The 27826-nt window shown below is 32.8% G+C and overlaps 1 protein-coding gene and 1 long non-coding RNA gene across 7 annotated transcripts in view; both read right to left on the reverse strand.

The window, feature by feature from the left end:
• Positions 1-27826, reverse strand: part of RUNDC3B (RUN domain containing 3B) — a 174835-nt gene that overhangs the window by 141590 nt on the left and 5419 nt on the right. For all 6 annotated transcript variants that reach the window (XM_032253023.1, XM_032253021.1, XM_032253020.1 and 3 more), the window contains exon 2: positions 12635-12750. In XM_032253023.1, coding sequence (XP_032108914.1) covers positions 12635-12750 — 116 coding nt within the window. The remainder of the gene's footprint in view (positions 1-12634; positions 12751-27826) is intronic.
• Positions 13063-21491, reverse strand: LOC116533314. The gene is made up of 3 exons (XR_004261198.1): positions 21479-21491; positions 15186-15187; positions 13063-13241 (listed from the first exon to the last, which is right to left on the reverse strand). It is a non-coding gene; the product is annotated as an uncharacterized LOC116533314 (long non-coding RNA).

The following is a 27826-nucleotide window of genomic DNA, read 5'->3' on the forward strand; positions in this document are numbered from 1 at the left end:
TTAAGGTGAAATGAGGTATAAGAGTGGGGCTTTGATCCAGTAGAATTATAAGAAGAGACACCAAAGAGCTCTTATTCTCTGTCTCCACCAAGTGAGAAAACAGAAAGAAGATGACCACCTACAAGCCAGAAAGATAATATGTGCCAGAAAGCAAATCAGTCAACATTTTGATCTTGGACTTCTAATCCTCCAGAACTGAGAAATAAATTTCTGTTACTTAAGCCTCTCAGTCTATAGTATTTTATTATAGTACTCTAAGAATATTTAAAGAGGTTATTATTGGACTTAGTCTACCTTTCCTAACATCCTAAGTTCAGTAAGATTTTTCAACAGTAGCTCTTATAGGCAATAATGTGGAAAAGTGTATCGTACTCTAAAAGATTAAAGATAAATAAAATCTATATTGTATCAGAAAGATCAAATAGAAAAATAAGGGAAGTTTTCTTGAGAAATTTACTGAAAATAAAAATATATACAGCGAAGAACAAAGAATTCAATAATACATAGTAGAGGTAGAAGAAAAGCCAACTGTAGGAAAAGCTTATTAAGAACTGATCAGATAGATGAAAATAGAGAGAAAACAGAGGAAGAATACAGCTGAACTGGACAATGAAATGGTTAATAGTGTCAACGGGTAATAAACACAAGGAATAGATCTCAACATGCTTAAGTAGAAAAGAACCTTGTATTTACAATAAGACAAGATAAATTAACAGACAAGAGAAAGAAATAAAGGGCATCCAAACTGAAAAGTCAAATTATCCTTGTTTGCAAATGATATGATCTTGTATTTGGGATAACCTAAAGAATTCACCAAAAAGCTATTAGAACTGATAAGCAAATTCAGTAAAGTTACAGGATACAAAATCAACATACAAAAAGTCTGTAGCTTTTCTATATGCCAACAGTGAACAACCTGAAAAAGAAATCAAGAAAGTACTATTATTTATCATTGCTATAAGTAAAATACCTAGAAATAAACTTTACCTTTACCTTTTCTTTTCACAAAGAAGTGAAAGATCTCTGCAATGAAAACTACAAAACACTGATGCCAGAAATTGAGGAGGACATAAAAATTTGAAAGATATTCCATGTTAGTGAATTGGACTAATATTTTTAAAATGTCCATACTACTCAAAGCAATATACAGATTCAATGTAATCTCTATCAAAATACCAATGACATTTTTCAAAGAAACAGAAAAATCAATCCTAAAATTTATATAGAAACACAAAGACCCAGAATAACCAAAGCTATCCTGAGCAAAAGGAACAAAACTGGAAGAATCACATTTCCTGACTTAAAATTAGATGACAGAGCTATTATAATCAAACTACCATGGTACTGGCATAAAAAGAGATCTATAGACCAATGGAACAGAATAGAGAATGCAGACATAAATCTATAAACCTACAGTAAACTCATTTTCGACAAAGGTTCTGTGAATGTACACTGGGGAAAAATCTCTTCAATAAATGGTGCTGGGAAAACTGGTTACCCATATGCAGAAGAATGAAACTAGACCCCTCTCTCTCACTGTATTCAAAAATCATATCAAAAGGGATTAAAGACTTAAATCTAAAACCTGGAAGTAAGAAATTATTCAAATAAAACATTGTAGAAACTCTCAGGGACATTGGACTGGGCAAGGATTTCTTGACTGACACCCCATAAGCACAGGGAACCAAAGCCAAAATGGACAAGTGGGATCACAACAAGTTAAAAAGTTTCTGCACTGTAAAGTAATCAACAAAGTGAAGCAATAACCCACAGAATAGGATAAAATATTCACAGACTACTCACCTGACAGGGGATTAATAAGCAGAATACATAAGGAACTCAACTCATTAGGAAAAAAGCTAATCAGTCAACTTAAAATTAGACAAAAGATCAGAATAGGTATTTTTCAAAAGAAGACCTACAGATGGCAAACAGTATATGAAAAGATTCTCAAAATCATTGGTCATCAGATAAATGCAAATCAAAAGTACAATGATATATTATTTCACTCTGGTTAAAATGGTTTTAATCCGAAAGACAAGCAATAATGAATGCTGGTGAGGGTGTGGAAAAAAGGGAACTCTTATATACTGCTGGTGGGAATGTAAATTAGTACAGCCACTATGGAGAAAAGTATAGAGGTTTCTCATAAAACTTAAAATTAAACTACCATATGATCCAGCTATTCCACAGCTAGATATATACCCAAAAGAAAGGAAATCAGTATACTGAAGAGATATCTGCACTCCAATGTTTATTGCAGCACTATTCACAATAGCCAAGACTTGGAAGGAACAGACAAATGAATAAAGAAAATGTGGTAAATATACACAAGGGGGTACTATTTATCCATAAAAAGAATGAGATCCTGTCATTTGCAAAAACATGGATGGAACTGGAAGACGCTATGTTAAGTGAAAAAAGCCAGGCACAAAAAGACAAACTTTGTTCATTTTCACTTATTTGTGAAAACTAAAAATTAAAAACAATGAAACTTATGGAGATAGAGAGTAAAATAATGATTACCAGAGGCCAGGGAGGGTGGTGAGGGTGGGGGGCAGTTAGTGGGCATGGTTAATGGGTACAAAAATATAGTTAGATAGAATAAATAAGATATAGTATTTAATTACACAACAGAGTGACTACAATCAACAATAATTCATTGCACATTTATAAATAACTAAAAGAGTATAATTGGATTGTTTGTAATGCAAAAAAAAAAATAATGCTTGAAGTGATGGATACCCTATTTACGCTGATGTGATTATTACACATTGTGTGCCTATATCAAAATATCTCATGTAGCCTAGTATATACTTATAAAAGTTAAAAATTTTAAAAATGAAATCCATCAGAATAAAGTCATTTAAAATATCTATCAATAAATAAAGCTAAAAATATAAATAACATTTGAAAAAAGATAATCAACAATTAAGAATACATCTTCTCAAGATGGAACGCTTATTAAAAGTAACTATAAACTAGGCTTTTAAGTAAGTCTTATAAATTTCAACAAAATCTCCCATACAAACCAAATTCTAACTATAACTCAATTAACACAGAAGTAAATATGAAAAGGTAAAACCTCCTATTTTCAGAAACATAAAAAATAAACTTCCAAATTACTCATAAGACAAAGAAATGATCAGAAAAAGTAGAAATTACTTAAAAATGAGTATTAATGAAAATATTACATTACTCAAACATAAATAGAGTGAAAACAATAGTTGGATAAAAATATGAAAATTAATTTGCTGAGTCCAACATAAACATAATACAGCCAAAGAAGATATAACAGAGGAAACAATAATGCTATTAATATACATAAATGATCAGCAAATCCATATGTTATTTATTTGAAAGACTCATAAAATTGACAAATCTCTGGCAATATTGGTTAAGAAAGAAAAAAAATTAATGATCATAAAATAAAGAACCAAAAAAGTTTTAGACTTTACATCGCTTTAGGGAGCTTTAATTTTAAAAAACCATTCAGCTGAATTTATCTATTTTAAGTATCACGTTAAAGGAAATATTACAATTAACTAGAGATTTAAAAATTAAGAGTAGGCCAGGTGCAGTGGCTCATGCCTGTGATCCCAGCACTTTTGGAGGCCAAGGTGGATGAATCACGAGGTCAGGACTTCAAGACCAGGCTGGCCAACATGGCGAAACCCTGTTTCTACTAAAAAATACAAAAATTAGCTTGGCATTGTGGCTCGTGCCCGTAATCCCAGCTACTTGGGAGGCTGAGGTAGGAGAATTGCTTGAACCAGGACCCGGGAGGTGGAGGTTATAGTGAGCCAATATTGCACCACTGCACTCCAGCCTGGGCTACAGAGTGAGACTCCATCTCAAAAAAAAAAAAAAAAAAAAAAAAAAAAAAAAAATTAAGAGTATATGGGATAGAAAACATTGACAACTTTAAAGAAAATACAGAATAGAATAATATCAAAGAAATCAACAACATGAACAGATCTGAATGCATTAAGTGAATTAGGTAGCTGAAGTGCATGTATACACACAAACTTACTCACACTCACCATTTGACACAGAGAGTTTTTACTGGTAACTTCTACCTAATAGATGACGAGTCCAAGCTTATGCAAAATTCTTCCAAAGAATTAAAAAAGATAAAACGCCTGCAATGCATTTTTTGAGGCTAGGATAACCTTGACAACAAAACCCACATAAGTACAAAACAGACTAATTTTACTCATAAACACAGAACCCAAACTTCTAAAATGTTATCAAACCTAAACCCTAAATCTGGCAAAGTAGATTAAAACAATATATGAGGCTCAAGTTGTATTTATCCTAAGAATATTTAGGTGATTTAATATTAGAAAAACAACTGATGTAATTCTTCACATTAAAAAAATAAAGGCAACTTCTGGGATAGAACAAAATTAAATAGATGTATTTTCCTCCTGCTAAATACAATAAAAACTCTGGATATTTTATGAAAACAAACACTAAAAGATTCTGAAGGTAGAGATAAAAAGGAAGACTGGTTAGAAACCTCAGAACCCCAAAACTGACACAGCAGTAAGTTCCCTGGGTTTCTTTTCACCTCTTATATCCCAGACTATGTGCTAGCAAACTGTTTTTATATTATAAATACAGGAACAACAGACTTCCCTTATCCTTCTCCTCTTCAGTGTTCTGAAGTATGTTTTAGAGTGGAGAAAAAAATTACAACACTGTCTAATGTGTTCCTATATGTATGTAGAGAAAATATTTAAAACAACTGTTACACACATAGGATAGGTTAAAGGGACATAAAGAAAGGTAAGGTTTTTAAACTTCACACTGGAAAATAATACCAGCAGACTATGATGTTATGTATCTATAACATAATACTGTAACCACTAAAAAATCTATACAAAGAGATACATTAAAAAAATATATAAATAAAAATGGAATTCTAAAAAATGTTCAAATAGCCCCCCAGAAGACAGAAAAAAGAAAACAGAGAAACCAACAACAGAGGGAAACAAACAGAAAACTAAAAGTAAAATGGAAAACCTAATGAATTTACCCACTTTCTTGTTTACTATATCTCTTCTTCCTTCCTGTTATTCCAAAGTTTGTTGTTGTTGTTGTTGTTGTTGTTGTTGTTGTCGTTTGTTTTGAGACAGGGTCTCATTCTGCTGCCCAGGCTGGATTGCAGTGGCATGATGGCACAATCACAGCTCACTGCAGCCTCAACCTCCTGGGCTTAAGCGATACTCCCATCTCAGTTGCCCAAATAGCTGGGACCCACAGGCTAATATCACCATGCCTGGCTAGTTTTTTGTAGAGACAGGGTTTTGCCATGTTTCCCAGGCTGGTCTTGAACTACTGAGCTCATTGATCTGCTTGCCTTGGCCTCCCAGCCTAAAGTTCTTTCTATTATCATTTCCCTTCTGCTTAATGAATGATCTTTAACCATTATTTCAGTTTCATATGTTTTTCAGCACAAAATTTCCACTTTGATCTTCTTTATATGTTCCATTTCTTTACTGTGGATTTCTACTTTTACATTTGCTTCTCACATATATTGCTCAAAGTATTTTAATCACGGATGCTTTAAAATCTTTGTCAGCAATTCTAATACTTCTGTCATTTTAGTGTTAGCTTCTATTGACTATCTTTTGTTATGTAATCTGAGATCTTCCTGGTTCTTGGTATGACAAATGAGTTTCAGTGGAAATCTAGACATGTTCATATTATGTTATGAGACTCTGGATCTTATTTAAACCTACTTGTTTAATTAGCTTTTTGTGACACTGCTCCAGCAGGGGAAGGTGGGAGCAGGGCACTGCTTCATTACTGCCAAAAGGAGGATGACATTCAAGTTTCCCAATTGGCTTTCATTGACACCCAACAAGGGCATTCTCATTACTATTATGTGGGAGTTGGAGACTAGGCTTTCCACCTGGTTTCCTCCTTAACGGTGGCCTCCTTAAATACTGGGTGACAATGAAAGACGTAACTCTCTAACAGGTCTCTTCTGACCCCACCCCAACATGGCGAGGAAGCAGGGCATTACTTTTGGATGAAGATGGAAGCCTAGGCTCCCTAGTGTGGTGTTTTATCAACATGGTGGGAAGGGGGAAGTTGGGGAAGAGTAAAGAGATAATTTTCGACCAGCCAAGAGGTAGCTTTTCTGGCCTTCTCTGATACAACTCTAATGGTGGTACTGGGACACACTGTTATAGCCTTAGGAGGGTAGAATTCTAAGCTTCCCATTCAGCCTTTTTTTTAGAGTAAGTGATACTACATTTTTTTGGTGATATTTGGTTAAAGTACAGCAGATAGTGCTGAAAAGTTTTCTGTCTTGCTAGTTGGTTCCTTCTCTGGTACTTTGGCTAGAAAGAACAGTATCTTGCTGAGAGGTTTTCATTGTCAACACCCAGTCTGGGATATATGAGGCAAAAGGTAAATCCAGACAACATACTACTGTGCTATATCTAATGTCCTAGTGTCCTTAACCAGTCTTTCTTCTACTCTCTTTCAGTCTTCCTATGCTTATTTTATGTATAATGCCCAGGATTTATTATTGTACTTAGTGAGAGAAATAGGGAAATTTATGTGATGTTCATCTTCTCAGGGGTAGAAGTCTTCCTAAATTGCATTTCCCCCCAATTTGATATGATAGAAGCTATGAATGATGGCACAGATTTTTGTTTAATTTCCTACTGTATGCCCACCACTTAAAACAGTGCCAGGCATATAGTAGATACTCAATATAGTTGAATAAATGAAAAAATGCATTTATAGTTGACCCAATTATGTTTTTTGAATGAGTAACTTGACATTTAAGTAGCATAGTGATGGATAAATAAGTTTAGAAGGAAAGGTTAGTGATGAACTATAAAGTTAAAAGACACATCAATTATTTTCCTCTCTAATTGAAATCAAATAATGAGGTTTTTTTGAATTACCAATTAAGTCTACCAACTTAAATTAAACCTAATGTTTTGGAAAATGAGTCTCTTCTAACTTCTTTCTCTTCTTCATTCATTTTCCTCCTCTCCTTTTCTCTTCCCTTTCTTTCTCTTTCTTCTCCTTCTGTCATTTCTTCTTAAGTGTCCAAAATAAATCTTGGTATTTTTTCCTAAACATGTTCTTCTTTTTCAGTTACCCTGGGTGATGAATCACTCCAGTCCTCAGCTTTTCCCTACCCACAGCCAACCAATTCCTAAGACTTTTTAATACTACTAATTCATATCATATTTTCTAGCTTCATGGGTTAGTCTCTTCTTTCTTCTTTTTTTCTTGGAATAAACTTGTAACTGTATTAATTTTTTTCTTTTCAAAAATTCTTAAAAAATTTTTTTTAATTGACAAATACAAATTATATATATGATGTATATGTTTTGAAATTTGTATATATTGTGGAATGGCTAAATTGTACTAATTAACAAATTAACATGTGTACTACTTCACTTTCTTAGTCCATTTTGTATTGCTATAACAATACCTGAAACTGGGTCAAGTATAAAGACCTGAAATTTAATTCTCACAGTTCTAGAGGCTGGGAAGTCCAAGATCAAGGAATCTGCAGGTTTGGGGTCTAGTGAGGGTCCTATCTCTGCTTTGAAGGTGGTACCTTGAACAGTGGATCCTCTAGAGGGAAAGAATGTTGTGTCTCCAAATGGCAGAAAGCAAAAGGGCAAAAAAGGAGAAACTCCCTCTCTCAAGCCCTTTTATAAGAGCCTCTACGCTTATGAGCTAAAAACACCTCCCCAAAAACCCCACTTCCCAACAGTGTTGCACAGAGGGTTAAGTTTCCAGCATATGAATTTGAAGGGACACATTTAGACCATAGCACTCCCATGCTTATATTTTTATGGTGAGAGCACTGAAAACATACTCTCAGGAATTTTCAAATATTCAATACACTTTAACTATAGTCACCATTTTGTACAATAGATCTCTTGAACTTATTCCTATTTAACTGAATCTTTATATCCTTTAACCAACATCTCTCTGATCCCTCTCCCTCTAACACATGGTAATCACCATTCTACTGTCTACTTCTATGAGGTCAACTTTTTTAGATGCCACACATAAGGAAGTCATGCAGTATTTGTCTTTATGTGTCTGGTTTATTTCACTCAACATAATGTCTTCTGGGTCATCCATGTTGTCACATGACAGGATTTTTTTCCTTTTAAAGGCTGAATAGCATTCCATTGTTTACATATGCAACACTTTTTTTATTGACTCATCAGTAGATGGACAATAAGGTTGATTCCTTAACTTGGCTAGTGTGAATAATCCTGCAATGAGCATGAGGAGTAGAGATAACTCTTCAAGACACTGATTTCATTTCCTTTGGCTATACACCTAGAAGCGGGATTGCTGGTTTACATGGCAGTTCTGTTTTTATTTTTCTTTAATCACACAGAAGACTAATGGTAGTTCTATTTTTAATTTTTTTAGGAACCTCCATACTGTTTTCTCTAATGGCTGTTCTAAATTTACATTCCTATATCAAGTGTGCGAGTGTTCTCTGTTCTCCACATCTTCTCCAGCACTTATCTTTTGGCTATTTGATAATATGCATTCTAACAGGTATAAGGGGATGTCTCGCTATGGTTTTAATTTTCATTTATTTGCTCTATAGTGATTTTGAGCACCTTTTCATATACATATTGGCTATTTGCATGTCTTCTTTTGGGAATGTCTATTCTGGTTCTTTGCCTAAATCAGGCTATTTATTTTCTTACTATTATTTTGAGTTCTTAATAAATTTTGGATATTAGCCCCTTATCACGTAAAAGGTATACTTTATATACCTTATCAAGTATATCCCTTTTTATAAATTCTTTCTTTACTCTGATGATGTAATTTAGTTTGATGTAATTCTACTTGTTTATTTTTCTTTTGTTGCCTGTGATTTTGGTGTCAAATCCAAAAATGTCATCACCCAGACCAATGTCATGGAGCTTTTTCCCTATGTTTTCTTCTAGTAATTTTACAGTTGTAGTAGGTATATCTTACATTTAAGTCTTTAATGCATTTTGAGCTGATTTTCTTCTATGGTGTGAGGGATCTAATTTCATTTTTCTACATGTGGCTAACAGTTGTCTCAACACTATTTATTAAAGAGACTGTCCTTCCCCTAGTGTGTGTTTTAGCACCTTTGTTGAAAATTAATAGATCATAAATGCATGGATTTATTTATGGGTTCTCTATTTCATTCTATTAGTTTATTTGTCTGTTTTAATGCTAGTAACATCCTGTTTTAACTAATATAGCTCTGCAGTATATTTTGAAGTCAAGTATTTCAATGCCTCCAGCTTTGTTCTTTTTGCTCAAGATTCCTTTGGTTATTCAGGGTCTTTTGTGGTTCAATATTAAGTTCAGGATTGTCATATTTCTGTGGAAAATGACACTGAAATTTTGATAGAGATTTCACTGAACCTGTAGACTACTTTGGGTTGATTGTTAAATAAACATTTTAACAATATTAATTTTTCCAATCAATGGTCACATATATCTTTCCATTTATTTGTACTGTAATCTCTGAAGTGGATGAAGAAGGAAAAAATACTGCATTTACCCCTATCAAACTTCAGCTCAGGCAAACTAATTTAGAGAACTACAATATAAGATCTAGTTCAATTTTTTAAAAGCCTTGAGCTTTTACTCAGCCTCAATTTCAATGTGAGCCAAAAGTCTATGTAATCTTGAATTCTGACTAATACAGAGTTTGGCCTATCTGAAGCACTTTACTCAGCTCTGAGAACCAGACTTTTAAGAGTAATACTAACAAATCAGTGATAAATCAGACTAAGTAAGATTGTTGTGGTTCCAGATGATTAAAGAAACTAGGGATACTTTACCTGGGAGAAACAAGGGAGGAAACTTGGGAAGAGGATTATATAATAGCTAAATTTTAATATTTATTAGTGTTAGGCTCACATTTGAAAAAAACCAGCAGAAAAGATCAAAACACAATATGATAGGTTGGTTTCATATACATAAGAATTTTCAAATAATCTAGCTTATCCAAAAATGTGGTGGACTGCTTTATTTAGTTTTCAAAGATCAGAAGTGTTAAGGCAAAGACTGTATGTCCACCTGTTAGAAATGCTGTTGAGTAGATTGCCTCAGCAGGAAAGATGCTAGAATACAGTAGTGTTTCTCAGTCTGTGATCCTTTGTGCTACCTGAAGTGGTACTATCAAGTTTTGAATAGGTTGCAATTGTTGCTGAGCAGGCAAAATGCCTGACTTCTCCATCCTGGCTTCAACAAAATGTTCTACACATATATCCAGCTTTTGCAGTGGCTTTTATTAGGAGTGGTAGGGTAGGGTGGAGAGAAGTATTACGCTTTAAATAAGTAAATAAATGTTCAAAATTCTAACATGTTATTCATTCCTATTTGTCAACTATATTCTAGGAAAGTAAGATCAACATCTTATTGAGAGGTTACTGCAAATAAGATTAATGTAAATGATTTTGAAACCCTCCTTTTCTTCAGTAAGGGGGCTTTTAGAGTGAAGTAACTGTCTCAGCTCTTCACTTTGCCTGTATCAGCAGAGCCTATAGCATATCTGAGGGAGATTTTATCTTTCTCTGGAAAAGTTTAATGTTTAAACCAAATGTCCTTTTACTTCAGAAATAAGCAGTAGCTGTAGAAAAGTAAATCTTAGAAACACACGAAGTTACAAAATTTTAATTTATACTTCTATAAAGGAAAATACTGGAAAAATTAGTTGCTGTATAACTAAATCATAAGCAAAGAGTATACTATCAAAATAATCATGACTTCTTCAAAAGTAAAAGCAATTTGTTATATATTAAAATACTAAATAGGAAATATATATGAAAGTCCCACATGCTTGCATCTTTAAAATACCACATCTCAAAAGGTACAGATTATTTTATAATTAAATATATGTATATATATATACACACATATATATATTACTCAGTGACCACAATAGTCAATTTACAGAAATTTTTTAAAAACATGTTTTTAATTATCTTACCTAGCTTAAAAAATTAACACAAATCTTACTGTGTCAGCTTTCTTACCATATCTTAGTCACACAAGTAGAATTTGTATCCATTAACCAACTATGGATTCTATTTTCATTATAGTACTATTCAGAAATAACATTAATGGATTTGATTGTTTAGAAATAATTCTGAAGGTGTGTAATCTATATTTTGCTGAGGCACAACTCAGGAGATGACAGATTGGTGTGCAGGAGGCATCCACTTACATAGTAGTTAGTCTGCCCAACCACTTGGTATGAAAGTCTCAACATAGCCTTATTGTTTGTTTGCTATTGATAGTTTTCTATTGATAGTTTTTGTGAGAGAATCAAAAGCTAAATGGTATACCAGATGAAGGGAATTAGGTTTTAAGGTAAAATTCTTATGAACATCAAGGTAAGTCAGAGTCTATTGCATTCCATATGCTGTTTAGTCAGGCATTATTTATAAATTTATGCATAGAATTATGATCATCATACAATACAATATCTGATAATATATCAAAATACTTCCATATTCTTTGCTTTTATTAAAATTTATTTTCTTATAAAAGATAATGTTAATGGCAGAAAATTTAGGAAACAGAATGGCAAAAATGAGACAAAAATAACCCTTTTAAAATGCAAAACAATCAACTTTTAATAGAAAAAGCATTAGTAATTTTAGGAACCCCATTTTAAATTGCTGAGGGATAAGTGAATCATGTTTTTTTCTTCCACGTAATTTAAATTCAACCCTTTGCTCTGGGCCAACTGTACTGCTCAACTCATTTAAATGCTTATACTAAAACCTGGATGCTTTCAGCATCAAAAAGTACAGAATAGAATAAATCTTTAGATTACACCTGAGATTCTCATATGTTACCAAAGCAGGTTATTATTACTAATGTGAAACTATATCATTAAGATTGTAAAGATCATAAAAACTTAAGTAAAATATCTGATGATCAAATTTTCTTTAGGAAGATAAGATAATGGGATTAATGTGATGAAGTTATTACTTATTGTTACTAAGATTTATACTATATAATACTTCTTGATTTTCAGCAACTGTATTTTATACATACATATTTTTAATTTAAAAAAATCTAAAATTCAGAGAGAATATAGCTCCCATGTTCTCCTTTAAATTGTTAAGTGAATTATAATTCTAATGTAAGTATACTTTTTAAGAAAACCAAATCCAAGCATGTCTTTTACATACCTCTTTTTTAACCTACTATCTGCTAAAACATTTTCAAAGATACCTACATTTAAGAAAGTATATGCTAAACAAATAAACATAATAACTGGAATGCTTCTTTGTAAATTGATTAAAATACTATCTAGTAACCTTTGGGATGGGCTTGCAATTTAAAATTTTATTTTAATTACTTATGGAAAGTCACTTTTCTCCTTGTATGTGGCAATTAACACAACATTTTCAATGCATCCGAGAAATAGGTGTAAATCTGCGAACTGAGATTCTTTTCTAGTGACACAGGCCAAAATATTTGAAATTCTGATATCAGGTTTATGTTTCTCACATTGTAGAATGTTAGCTATCTAAATCACATAGACTGTATGATTTCTAAAATTTCAAGCTTATTATAAAGACAGCTGGTAGGAGAATAAATAGTATATTAGTGCTATTACCTTTTAGCCGGTGGCTTAAAATCTGTTCCAAAATAGCTGCAAAATTGTTAAATTCAGGAGAGGAATCATCAATTGTCTCAAAGCAAGACCGATCAATCAGGGTCTTCACAGAAAACCTATGAAAAAAAGATTATTGTTGCTTTTAGGCAGAGTTGATTCATTCCCTAAGTATGAAAAAAATGGGAGGAAGGCAATTTGGGGAAGAATTGTAAAAATATTTTATAAGATTATAAATTCTAAAAACCCCATTTACTCAAATTGACTCTGTAAATAGAAATTTTTTTTCTATTTACAGACCATTTCATTACATATTTCCTACCCGCTCTGGTCAGAATGTTTAACTTCACATGTTGATACCTAATCCCTAGTGCATTACTATTAAGGGTTAGAGCCTTTGGGAGGTGATTTCTTTTTTTTTTTTTTTTTTAAGATATTTTTAGTTCTCCAAATTTGTTATTTATCAGGAGTGACTGAAATAAAAAATATAATTGAGTCCCATCATCATCATCATGGAAATGGCTTTAAGAGAAAACTGGTCAGATGAATATTATTGCTTCCCATTTTCAACCAGTAAATAGTTGCCACAGATAAATTCACAGCCAGGAGTCTGCCGAGAATGCTCAAGATACATTGTATAATACAACATGCCTGTTCACAGGGGGAAAATTCCCAGGAAATAATTGATGTAGTAACCTGTAAGAAATTTGAACTTCAGACGCAAATGCGTTTGAGAGTTTTTGAGCACAAAATAGAATAAAATATGTTGTGAGCATTAATGAGAAGTATATATCTGTATCAGTCTGTTCTCACATACCTGAGACTGAGCAATTTATAAAGGAAAGAGGTTTAATTGACTCGCAGTTCCACATGGCTGGGGAGGCTTTACAATCATGGCAGAAAAATGAAGGAAGAGTAAGGGTTGTCTTACATGGCAGCAGGCAAAAAAGCATATGCAGGGGAATTCCCCTTTTAAACTATCAAATCTTGTAAGACTTATTCATTACAAGAATAGCATGGGAAAGGCCCACCCCCATGATTCAATTACCTACTCTGGGTCCCTCCCAAGAAACATGGGAATTATGGGAGCTACAATTCAAGATGAGATTTGGATGGGTTCACAGACAAACCATTTCAACATCCAAAGTTTTATGAGCTTATAAATATGAAAACCTGCAAATCTGTAAAGTGTGCTATAGTTTTCCTTATCAGAATGTCCTTTGTCTCTATTTTTGACTGTCAAAAACCACGTATTTTCCAAGTCTCAACTACTCAAATGTCACCTTTTCAATGGAGAATTCGCCACCTGCATATACCTAGCACAAACTAACATCTTATTGGTATTAATTTCCCTTAAGAGGCAATTCCAATTTATCTTAACTGCTTTCGTTTTTGTTGTCTATCTCTGTCTTATTAGATCACAAATCCTTCAAGGCAGAAACATGCTTTCTGAAGTTTGTATCTCCCTCACACTTAGGACAATGCCTTGAACATTGTACTTAGTAGGTACCTGTTGATTTATCTGTAAGCTCTATTTTGAAAGAATGACAAATAAATGTTTAAAGGTTCTTTCATGGCAAGACCCAACCTATGGTTTATGAGTTTTAACATGCATAGATTCATATAACCACCATCAAAATCAGGGTACAAAACAGTCTGTCACCTCAAACAACTCTCTCATGCTCTTTTAGTCACATCCTATAAAGAATGGTATATGAATGCCTAAGACAGTGGGGAATCAAAAAGATAAGCAGAGCTGTTAAATAATTAGAAATAAAAACTATAAAGGAGATAAAAGAATACAAACTGTTTTTAGGTTTTTGTCTTGACATTTATGCTATTCAATCAGGACAGAAAATACAGGAGACAGGCATAAAGGGAAATATAGAAAGATTTGTTTATATTGGTTATATCTATACTTATCATACTAGAAATTAAACTAAAATATTTTAAATACAGGCAGTCCTCACTTAGCACAGTGGCACAGGACCATAACAGTAACTCTGCAAGTTGAAACCATGCAAAATAATCTTTACAATTAGCGAAACAACTATAATTATCCTGTGGCCTTTATAAATTTTTGTCAAAACATTAAAAACTTTCTTACAGCCAGTTATAATATATAGGGAAATGAAAATAGTAAAACATTTATTTAGTACACTGTACTTTATAACATTAAAAACATTGAGAATTCAAGTGTTTGCTTCTTTGTAAGAAACCTATGAAGAGTAGTCTGAACAATGCTTGCCTCATTCTTCTCATTGTATAACCTAAGATACAGAGTAAGCCTCTTTTTTGTGTTTTGACAAACTGCCATATTTCTTGAACCAGCTTCCAACATGTTTTCCTTTACACTTCCAGTGGTGTGAAATACCTCTGAGAAGCCCTTTAATGTGAAGTGCTCTGTTAGCGTCACTTCCTCTGGGACATTTTCATCCTTTCTGCCGCAAGTACTTTTCTCATTTTTACATCAACATTTGCCTCCATTAAGTTCCCTTGGCTGCATATCTAGATTCTCTTAAACAGGAGAAATGTGCACATTCCCATGAACAACGACTTCTGTTAACTGCATTTATATTCATGCAAATCTCATTTTGCACATTATCATTTTCCAAGTCTTTTCTGTACTTTCATCTCTGCAAGTTGGCCAGTTCACTCTTTTTGATTATCCACTTTCAGATGCATAGGAACCAATCCTACATAGACATTGAAAGAAGTGTTATTATTGGTGTGTGATTATGATGTGTATTTGTTAGTTACGTTGTCGCTTGTGGACTAAAGAGCTGGTGGCAAAATGTGTATTTTATGCAACTACTTACAGCTGAATTACAGTGGTAATTCAAACTGAAACCATGTTATTGTAGGAGTGACGTTATTTAACTAAATTATGAAATACCAGAACCATGCAAAGTAAGGACTACCTGTATTTTTTACTAATTATACACAAAACAAATTCATCACATGTTGCATAAAAATATATTTTTACGAAAATTATATTTTCCAAAAGAAAAATGTAGCAAGAATAGCACTGTTTATATGTTTGCAAATATCTTTAATGTGTTTAATAGAAGACAATTAGATTCTATTACTGCTTTTGCAATCTGCTATAATAGCCCACATTATGTAGCTTCTGGAAAACTCCAGCATACAGTTGTTAGAGAATGGAAATTTTTAATAAAAAAGACAAAGAAAACAACAACAACAAAAGAGAATGAGAATTTTAAAAGGCAAATAATGTCTTAGAATTGTTAAGAAAATAATTTTAAACTTGTGGACCTCTAAAAGTATCTGGGTGCAGAAGTACACTTCCAAAAATGCCACCCTATGGCATTCTTGCTGTGTAATGAAATAACTCTCCTATGAAACTAGAATGATCCAAATTATATATCATTATATATCTTTGAGATAATTGAGAACATCATTGCTCAAATAATTTTCAGTCTTGGATCAGATGAATAACCCTGATTGGGAAATGCTGAGATAGATTAATATTTGACTACATGACTACATATTCTTATCTACAACAGCAACTGGAGCTCAGTGGAGTAAGTTATCACGCAATGACAGGAAATAACATATATGAAGTAACACTGATAAAGTTAGTTTCTTGTACCTAAAGGATAGTAAAGTTAGACAAATGCCAGATGTAACGCATAGTAAATGGATAGAAACAAAAGGATAAAGAGAAACCAGATTTAAAAGGGACTTGAAAGCTTTTATTTCCTATGTTCATTTCAGTGACAATGCATGAGAATAATGCTGCTAATCCTTGGCAAACTTTTAATATGAATAAATAAATACAATGTGTAGGAAAAGGAAATGAGAAATGTTTCTAAAATGAATAAACACAAAGCACACAATCTCCACGTCCCTATTTAACCTGAATAGAAGGAAATTTTTAAATGTTTTTCTCTAATCTTCATTCAGTAGAATGGAATAAGAAAGCTAACTCTGCAACCACATTCCTCAAGGAAGGAATAACCTACTGCTTTTAAATATTACGCCATTTAAGATAGTATGTCCATAAAATAAATTGAAATTTATATTTGAGAACAAAACTAACAAAGTACTTAATTCATAAAAAAAAAAATCTAGGTTAGAACTCAGTTTCCACCTTTAACAGTCTGATAAGATTTTAGTCACTATTATTCTCCAGGAATAACACTAAATTACCCAACACATTATTTACTTTGTAAAATGTAGTGGGAAGAAAAAGCCATGGCTATTAGCACATATATTTTTGTATCATCAAGAGACATATACGGATCAATCAGTAGTCAACAAAATACACAAACATTTTCTACATTACCAGGAGGTTATATTACTACAGAAGATACCATCTGCATCATAAAAACATAAGATGGCAAACCTCAGAGCACTAAATTACTATAAACTCAACACCTGACTAAAAACGAAAACAAAAGCAAAGTTTAAATATCCCAAAGCATATATCCTTAGACACAATTTCTATGATTTTCAAGCAAAAAGATTTTTAAGGGTGAGAAGGCATTACAAAAATTTCTATTATATCTAAGTCAGTAATGAAGAAAAATAATGTTCTCCAGCTTTGCTTAATTGTACTTATCCTGCTCTCCTCCCTCTAACACAACCCAAAATTTCAGAAGACAAATCAGTCCCTTAAAGTCTATGCTTCACTTTCAGCTAACCAACTCTTCCCACTCAACACTCACTTCTCTAAAATCATATAGCTAGTCATGAGTATATGCCAAAGTAATGAGAATATGCCCTCCATAATACAGTAGCTAAGATGTGCTATAAAAATCAAACTTGTAAAAAGAATTTTAATATAGCTAAGAAATATCACACAGATGCTGAGCTATTTCCTGATAATGATGACATTAATATTAGTCATCTATTCCTGAAAAGGACTGATTTTCAAATAATGAAATGACAATTTGATGAATGCCTAAAAATATCAAATCAAATCTAAGTAAAGCCTTTACATAAGAATTAAAAATCAAAAGTTTACATAAAAGAGACTTAAATTAAGATTTTGAAATGCTGTTTTGAAAATGTCTCTATTTAAAAAGATTCTCTTTCCCACCTTCAAAGTCCAAGGAAATTTTTGTTAGTTTAGAAATAAGAAAGAATGATTGTGATTAAAACCTTTTCACCTCAGAAGGCATGAACTACTTTTTTCCCTTTGTTAACATAGCAAGAGAAATGAGGTAGTTACCAAAGCTATGTTTAAGAGATACTAATTACACCCACATTACATTAATTCCCTCCATAGTTCATAGGCTTGTAACATAATTTTAAATAAAAATAATTAAAAATTTTTAAATGTGAGGACAAATAATTTTCTTAAATGTCTACAGTTTTTATTGGAAAGAAATTATTTTTATAGTAAAATTCATCTTTAATACTTAATGTTCTACATTTATAATATATGTATATCCATATATACACAGAGAGAATAAGTAGGAAAAATGTTATATTCATATTCCTTTTCAACAAGCATATATTATTTGTTCGTTTATCAAATATGCTTCAGAAAAAAATAAATGTTCAAATACTATAGGTTTTCTTACCTATACTATGTTATATACCTTTACATGGAATTATATCTGATGATAACTAAAGTATATGAAAACATCTAGAATCATCACATTTGAAAACTTAAAAGGGCTCACAAAGGTTAAAGTCATTAATAAGAGTGATATTTTTAATAGAACATAAGTATCCAAAATATGAGACAAAGAATTCTCCACTATTTCACACCAAATTTACAATATTCCTTATTATACGCCATTGCTGCTAGTAGTTGCTAACAAAGGGGTGAGGCAACTATCCTCTGCCATTAAAATAATAGTCAACATCAATGATCAACAGGGAGATGGCTTCCAAGAGATACAACACAATCCACATCAAACATAATATAAGTAGTGACTATAATTGATAATAAGCACAATACCCAGAGATATCTGTTCACTGGAAGGCCTATTTCCTCTCTTATACTTTACATCAGAAACACAAGATAATTTTTCAGAATCAACAATTTGCAGGTCGAGGCATGGTGGCTCGCACCTGTAATCTCAGCACTTTGGGAGGCCAAGACAGGTGGATCACCTGAGGTCAGGAGTTTGAGATCAGCCTGGCCAACATGGTGAAACCCCATCTCTACTAAAAATACAGAGGTTAGCCAGGTGTGGTGGCACATGCTGTAGTCCAAGCTACTTGGAATGCTGAGGCAGGAGAATCGCTTGAACCTAGGAGGCAGATGATGTTGCAGTGAGCCGAGATAGTGTCACCATACTCCAGCCTGGGTGAAAGAGTGGGAAAACAAAAACAAAAACAATTTGCCTTCTTTTTCCAAATATTATGCATGTTAAGAATTCTCAAACATCATGTGTATTTTCCTCTTTATTTTCTAATATAATTTTAATCTATTTAAAAGATTTTATAATGAGAAAAAATCTTTCACGTACTGGTTAAGCAGGGGTCTATAGACTGTTGTCCACAGGCCTAATCCAACTAGTTCCCTGTTTTTGTAAATAAACTTTTATTGGAGCCAAAAAAGTTGCAACCATTGTCCCTGAAATTTGTACCCTGAAACATGAAACTCTCTTTGTGATATTTTATTGCCTCAAAAAATTTTACCCAGTGTAAAAATCTACTTAAAAATAAAGGAAGAAAGCAGGGCCAGGTGTGGTGGCTCAAACCTGTAATCCTAACACTTTGCAAAGTCAAGACCACAGGATGGCTTGAGGTCAGGAGTTGGAGCAACAAAGCGAGAACCCCATCTCTATAAAGAAATTTAAAAGTTAGCCAGGTTTCGTGGAAAGAGGCTGTTATTCTAAGCAACTCTGAAGTCTGAGGCAAGAGGATAACTTGAGCCACGGAATTTAACGGTGGGCTATGGTCATGCAGCCTGTGTAACAGAGCAAGACCCTGTCTCTGAAAAAAGAAAATTTTAAAAATTAAATAAAGAGACAGATGTGTATTTAAAATATTTTCTCCATCTGTACTGTCAAAATTTATTTTAAAAGAGAATTGTTAATCTAGACACTTAAGAATGGAAATACTATATTATTAACATGTTTTATTGCTATATAAGCAGACTGATGACAGCAGATTGCCCAACATAAAAATTAATGTTAGAAGCACAATCTTAAAAAATGACAAAATTTTCTAAAAAGATTCATCTAAAATTAGTAAGCTATTAAACCAAAAAAACTTCCCATCTTAAAATAAATTGGTTCAATTTCATATCAAAGAACTCCCAATTAAGATTATTTTAATAAAGAACACTTTATATACTTGAATCACATATCCCTTGGGAATCCAACTGTTCTTTATCCAAGGGCAGATGAAAATATTCAAATAGATTACTTTAACAGAAGTGAGCTTGCTAGTAAGCTAAACATTCAAAGCAGCAATAGAATAATATGAAGAACAGAAAAAAAAATAATATCCAGTCCTTATGGTTTATCAACACTAGAATGCTAAGAAAATAAAAGTTCCCAGTTTCTGTCTATGACTCAAATGCAAACACACACGTGAATTAGATTCAGCTGACTTGTATCACTGCTAATCAAAACAGCATAATATTAAAAAAAAAAAATAGGTTTTGAAACCAGATATATTTGGGTTTGAATTCTGGCAATGTTAGTCTTAACTATAAAATAAATCTAATTTAAATAAAAATTTGTGATCAAAGCTGAATCTAATATATTTCCTCGAAAAGGATATTGCCCATGTATAAATAAAATAAATATATTTTCTTATCATGTTAGATATAGATGTTTTATGGTTGATTTATTAAAATTTTAAATTGTTTTTAATATTAATTTTGAGATTAGACCTGAAATACAACAGAAGATTTGTTTTTATAAATACTAAGGTTTAAAAATCACAAAATCTAATGTTAAATATGAATCTTTGGAGGATATTGCTTTCCTAACCTCTTCTAAAGACAATCACCATCACTGGAGATAACAGACAATAAATCATTTTACTTAGCTAAAACAACAAAATGTGTGTATTACATCCATTTCCTGTCTTTTATAAAATATTTTTAAAACAATATTGGAGGACTTTTTTGGAATGTGCATTCTAGTGTCAGAGTGAGAAAGGAGTGCAGGGAAGAAGAGCTCTTTCATTTAGTACACATTCAGCTATTAGCCTGCTTTTGGTAAACAGTAGTTACTGTGATTATTTACCGTCTCCCCAAAATCAGAGTGCATTTGTTGTTTTGGCTTGCTGGAGGAAGGGTGCTAGAAAATAAACCAAAACTAAGTTGAAAACCCTGAAAGGCCAGGAGCAAATTCTAAGACTAACCACAGTTAAAACCCAGCCTGGATTCAACACAGTCCCTGACTGGATGAAAGCAATCAGCTACTACTCTATCTTCTGGAGGAAAATGAACACTAGTAAAGCAAAGTGGGCATTAACCTACACTATTGGCCATGAGCACTAGCAAGCTGTTCGTCATATCTTTCTAAAATTAAGTTTACTCCACTGTGGTCTTTTTCTATTTTATACTATATTTTCATGAATACTTTGACACATAAGGGTGAGCATGATAGTACTAAAAGAACAGCAAAATATTAAAGAAAGAACTTAATATTATGTGACATTCAGTAACATTCTGGATGCGACAAAAGATAGGAATACACGACAACGAAAGGAGTAAGAGAAAAAACAGATCATAAAAGTAGATATAAAAATAATTCTAAATTCTAAATTAATAAGAACTTTAAGATAAATGTGATTAATATGTTCAAAAGACTAGAGGAAACAAAGGACATAGGTAAAAATATAGGTTTTTAAAATCAGAGGGTTAGAGTCTATTTAAAAAGAATCAAATAAAAATTCTAGAACTACCTGAAATTAAAAACTCATTCAATGGATTAAACAGTAGAACAGACACAGCATAATTAGTGAACTAGAAAAAGAAGTCAACAGAAAACATACAAGCTGAAGCATAAAGAGAAACAAGAATAGAAACCATGGGTAAGAATATGAATGAAGTGAAGCTTGGTAAAGTTTAACATAATTTAATTGGAGTGTAAGAAGATAATGGGGACACATGTGGTGCCTCATGCCTGTCATCCCAATGCTTTCAGAGGCTGATGCATGAGGACTGCCTGAGGCCAGCAGTTCAAGACCAGCCTGGGCAACACGGTGAGATCCCATATCTACAATTTTTTTTTTTTTTTAAATTAGCTGGGTGTGGTGGTGCATGTCTGCAGTCCTAGCTACTCAGAGGCTGAGGATCACTGCAACCCAGGATTTCAGGGCTGGAGTGAGCCACTGAACTCGAGCCTGGGCAACACAGCAAGACTTCATCTCTAAAAAATAAAATGTAAAAAGAAGAAAATAACTAAAATTTATCCAAAACCAAAGAAGTGAAAATGGAAAGAGTAAATATGTAGATATACATAAATGTGTATTTCCTAAATATCTATTGAAAAATAGGGTAATAATGTTGTAAGATTTAAAATATATATATACACACACTCACACACACACACACATATGTAAGTATGTTTTAGGATGAGGGGGAATAAATGGTTCTAACACTATTGGAGAAGCAGTAAAAGTTACAATTGCATTAGACTGTAACAAATCAAGGATAACTGCCAAAAGAATAGAAATATGTATAAACATATTAAAAGAAATGGACTATATGACTAACAAGTTCACAAGTAAAAAACTGAAATCATGGAATAAATGGAACTATAAAAATGTTAATATTTAAGAGGTAAGAAAAGAGAAAAAAAGCAAACATACAATGAACAGTAAGATATCTATAAATCCAAATATAATAGTAATAACATTAATTAAAATGGGCTAAATACTCTAAAAGACTAAAATTATCAGACTAGATAAAATGCAAAATTCAATCCTATCTTACCTACAAGGACAGTCTAAATATAAGACCCCAGAAAGAGAAAATGTGAAAGTAAAAGATGGAAAAAGAGACATCATATGAACATCAACTAAAAAAAAGCTATTATAACTATATTAATAGCAGATAAAACAGACTTTAAAGCAGTAGCATTACTAGAGATAATGAGGGACATTTCATGATGACAAATGAATCAAACTACTAGGAAGAGATAACAATTTTAAATCTCCATAAAATTAGTAATAAAACAAAATATTTATAGTAAAAATGACAAAACTAAAGGGAGAAACTGATGAATCCACAGTCATACATGTAGACCTTAACACATCTCTCTCAATACCAGATAGTATACAAAAGAAAAGTAAGACTACAGAGAATATGAACAAGGCAATTAAAACACTAGACTTAACTGACATAAAAATCATGCAATCAACAATCACAGAATACACATTATTTCCAAATGGAGATAAAATATATGTTGAAATCAACCATATGTTGCATCATAAAGCAAGCATCAACACATTTCAAAATCTTGAATCTTTCAAAATATGTTCTCTGCACAATAGGTTACAAATCTACAAATAAAAGATAACTAAAAAACTTTCAACTGTTTGAAAGTTAAACAATAGAGTTTTAAATAATATGAGTCAACAGAAAAAATTAATAAAGTCATAACACAAGTCAACACAGAAAATTAACAAAGTCAATTTGTCCTTTGCTGGTTCTTTGAAAAAGTTGATAAAATCCATACATGCCTAGCAAAATAAATGGGGAAAATGGAGATTACAGTACCAAGAAAGAAAAATGAGAAATCAGTACAGATCTTTCAAACAGTAAAAAGACATTAAGAGGATATTATGAAAAGTAGGTTTTTCTTAAACCTGTAAATTTAACAATATAAATGAAATAGGTATATTCCTTGAAAAACCTCCTGAAACTGATACCAGAAGACACAGGAAATCTGAATTGTTCAGTATTTATTAAATTAATTGAATCTGTCACCAAATGATTTCCCACAAAGACAATTTGTGGTTCATATTGCTTCCCTGGTGGATTCTTCCAAATGTTTAAGAAAGAAATAATATCAATCTTACACAAACTGTTCTACAGAACAGAGGAAAAAAACAAACAAACAAAAAAAAACGACTTCCCAACTTGTTTTATAAAGCCAGATAACCTTAATGACAAAACCAGACAAGAACACTATAAGAAAGGACAATTACATAGCAATCTCCACCATGAGCAAATATGCAAAAATCCCAAACAAAATATTAACTCCCTGAATGCAAAGATATGTCAAAAATATAATACATCACAACTGATTGCTTTTTTATTCGAGTGGTTTAACATGCAAAAGTTAATAAAATTCACTACAAAAACAATAAAAGGGAAAAATCATGTTTATCTTGAAAGACAAAAACCATTTAGTAATACAATTATCAGTATCCATTTATGATAAAAATTCTCGGCAATTTAGAAATAGAAGGAAACTAAGAAAAACCTACTCCAAACATCCTACTTAATAATGAAATTTTGAACGTTTTCTGTGACACTCCATTAGTGGCCCTAGCCAGTACAGTAAGACAAGAAAGAAAAGCCATAAAGATCGAAAAAGGAAGACATAAAATAAGCAGACGACATGACTGTGCACTCAGAAAAAAATGTTTTAACTTCAAAAAATCTGTTAGAATTAATAAAGGAATCTGGTAAGACTGCCAGATATAAGACCAGTGTTTTAAAACGTCAAGTTTATATACCAACAACTACAAGAACATGAAAAGTTTTGAATTATTTCAGTTACAATATAAAAATATATCAAATATGCAAGAACAAATCTAATAAGAGATGCATAATACCTATATATGCAAAACTATATTATTGAGAAAAATTCCAAAACATTTAAATATATCAAGAAATATATATGCTCATGGGTTGCATATAAATCTTAATAAAGATAGCTTTCCTGAAACTGATTTATAGTATCAGTGCAAGCTTAATAAAAATCCCAGAAAAAAATTTTAGGAGAAATTGACAAGTTGATTTTAAAATTTAGTTTGCAAAAGGCCAAGAATAGCCAAGATAATTTTGAAAAATAAAGCTAGAAAGCTTATATTACTAAACATCAAGATAAAGTTATAGTTATTAAGTCAGTACAATATTAGCTCAGGATAGACAAATAGACTACTGGAGAAAAGAAATTCTAGAAACAAACCACCAATGATCAGTCACCTAAGATAAGCGTAGTACATTAGGGTAGTGGAGAAAGTATGGTTGATGTAGTTTGGCTCTGTCCCCACCCAAATCTCATCTTCAATTGTAGTTCCTATAATCCCCACAAATTGTGAGAGGGAGCTGATGGGAGGTAAGGTAAATCATGGAGATGGTTTCCCCCATGCTATTCTCATGGTAGTAAGTAAGTTCTGACAAGAACAGATGGTTATATAAGGGGCTTCTTCCTTCACTTTGTTCTCATGTTCTCAATCTTCTCTCTCCTGACACCTCATGAAGAAGGACATGTTTGCTTCCCCTTACACCATGATTGTAAGTTTCCTGAGGCCTCTCCACCCCTGTGGAACTGTGAGTCAATTAAACCTCTTTCCTTCAGTCTTGGGTATGTCCTTAAAGCAGCATGAGAAGGGACTAATACAATGATCTTTCCAATAAATGGTTCTAGGTCAGTTGATTTTTCTTAAATCAATATTTAAGAAAATCAATATTTAATCTTGAACCCTATTCTTCACACCATAAATAAAAATAAACTACAGATGGCTTATTGATATAAATGTAAAAATAAAACAACAAAGTTTTAGAAGAAAAAAGAATATTTTCATTACTTTGGAGTAGGCTGGCTTCTTAAGCCCATTACAAAAAGCATTAACCATGAAGGAAATTTACGGACCATTTTATAACCAGAAATTTCTGTTCATCAAAACATACCACCAAGTGGAAAATAAAGCCACCAAATGGAAGACATTTGCATTACATATATCCAACAAAAGATTCCCACACAGAAGGTACAAAGAACTACACATCCAAAAAACAAACAAAAAGCAAAGACTCCAGTTGTTAAGTGACTTGAATTGACAGTTCACAAAATAAAATCTCCAAATGGCCTACAGACTTATGGGGAAGTGCTTGACTTCATTAGACATCAAGGAAATGCAAACTAAAGCCATATGACACCCCAACAAACATACAAGAGTGGCTAAAATGAAAGAAAATTTCAAGCATTAGTGAAGATATAGAACAACTGGAACTCCTACACACACTGCTCACTAGTATGAGTGTTAGTACAACTCCTTTTGAAAACTTTTGTATCTACTGAAGCTGAATATCTGCATGCATGCTATATGACTCAGCAATTCCACTCCAAGCTAATGACCTGACAGAAAAATGTATACATTGTCACCAACATAAGTATCTATGAATTAAATTAGTAGTAGCCAAAAAATAGAAACAACTCCAATGTCAATCAGTGACAGAATGAGAAAACTGTGGTATATTCATTCAATGGACTAAGATACAGCAATGAAAATGAACACACTACAGTAACATTAAACAAAAAAGATGAACCTAACAAACATGATGTTGAACAAATAAGCTAAACACAAAAAAGGACATACTGTATTATTCCATTCATTTAAAATATTTAAAAAGGCAAAACTAAACAATGATGCTAAAAACCAGGAGTATAGTTTCCCTTAATACTGGTATTAACTACAAGAAAACAGGAGGAGGTCTTGATATTTGAACAGTTCTTTCTCTTGACCTGGGTGCTAGCTACAACATTGTGCCCTACCACAAAAAATTAATTGAGCTGCATACTCACTCTATGTGTGCTTTTCTGTATGGAAAGTATAAGTCAATAAAATTTTTATTAAAAGTATAGTGGCATAGTAGAGCTAGAAATAAGGCTAAAAGCATGATCATTATGTTCTACATATCTCGTACATTTTGACCTCAGACTTGACACTAAGACTTCTAACAGATGCATGGGAAAAAGATACGGTTGTCAGTTATACATTCATTTATGTTCATTAGATACAAATAAATCAAATGTTTAAAAATACAAAAAATCCGTTGGCACTAAAGACAGAGATTTCTCACAGAAGTCTTCACAGAAAAAGAAGCCCCTCTTGACATAATAATCTCCTTGACAATAACTTCAAGACCCTCTGTAGCTGCTTCTCATGATGGCCTTCAATGCAGACTGATGGAATCTTTCCAATATACAACTGGTTAAAAGCAATTGGGGACAGAAGAGTATGGAGCAACGCAGTCTACATACCCAATACTCCCTGATGCCTTGGACTGACCCAGGGATATATTTTATAAACCTGTAAGAGGGAATAGAAGAGTGGGTAAGCTGCAAACATTCCCCCTTGAATATCACCTCTCAACTGAAATTTTGACAATTATCAAGCAGCAGCAGCAGCAAAGTTAAAATAAATACTCCCTAGTAAAGGACTAGGGGATAACTAGTCTCTGTTGTTTATTAATATGAACGCAGTTGGGTTGGGGGAAGAGATAATGACCTTTTGTGAATGCTGAAATGTCTACTCTAGAACTAGTAGTTGAAAAGAGGATCATCCTACTTCCATTGTGAACATCTACTGATTAGGGCAAGAAAAATCCTTAGAAATATTTAATAATACTGAACCTGCTTCTAAGGTATATAACTAATTTGAATTCAAACCCAAAGTTCTACCACATATAAAATGACTAAAAGAGCTTTTGCCAAAAATATTATAATCACTATAGCCAAAGTATAAATAGTGTTTTGAGGTATACTCAAGCAAACAGTAATAACAAAAGTGAATCACTAGATTTAAAGTTCTTTTTTCTTGAGATGGAGTCTCACTCTTTTGCCCAGGCTGGAGTGAAGTGGCATGATCTTGGCCCACTGCAACTTCCAGCCCCCAGGTTCAAGCAATTCTCCTGCTTCAGCCTCCCGAGCTGCTGGAATTACAGGTGTCCGCCACCAACCCAGCTAATTTTTATATTTTTAGCAGAGATGGGGTGTCACCATGTTGGCCAGGCTGGTCTCAAACTCCTGACCTCAGGTGATCCGCCTGCATTGGCCTCCCAAAGTGCTAGGATTACAGACGTGAGCCACTGCGCCCAGCCAATAGATTTAAAGCTCTTTAAAAGATTATGCTGTGGTTTGTATATGGTTGGCTTGCCCCCACCAAAAGACATGCTGAAATTTGATCCCCAATGTGGTGGTGTTGGGAGGTGGTGCCTAGCCTAGTGGGAAGTGTTTAGGTAATCATGGGATGGATACCTCATGAATGGCTTAGTGCTGATCTCCCACTAGTGAG

Source organism: Sapajus apella, unplaced genomic scaffold, assembly GCF_009761245.1.
Source record: "Sapajus apella isolate SASKATOON/1434 unplaced genomic scaffold, GSC_monkey_1.0 scaffold81, whole genome shotgun sequence".
In the NCBI taxonomy this organism is placed as follows: Eukaryota; Metazoa; Chordata; class Mammalia; order Primates; family Cebidae; genus Sapajus; species Sapajus apella.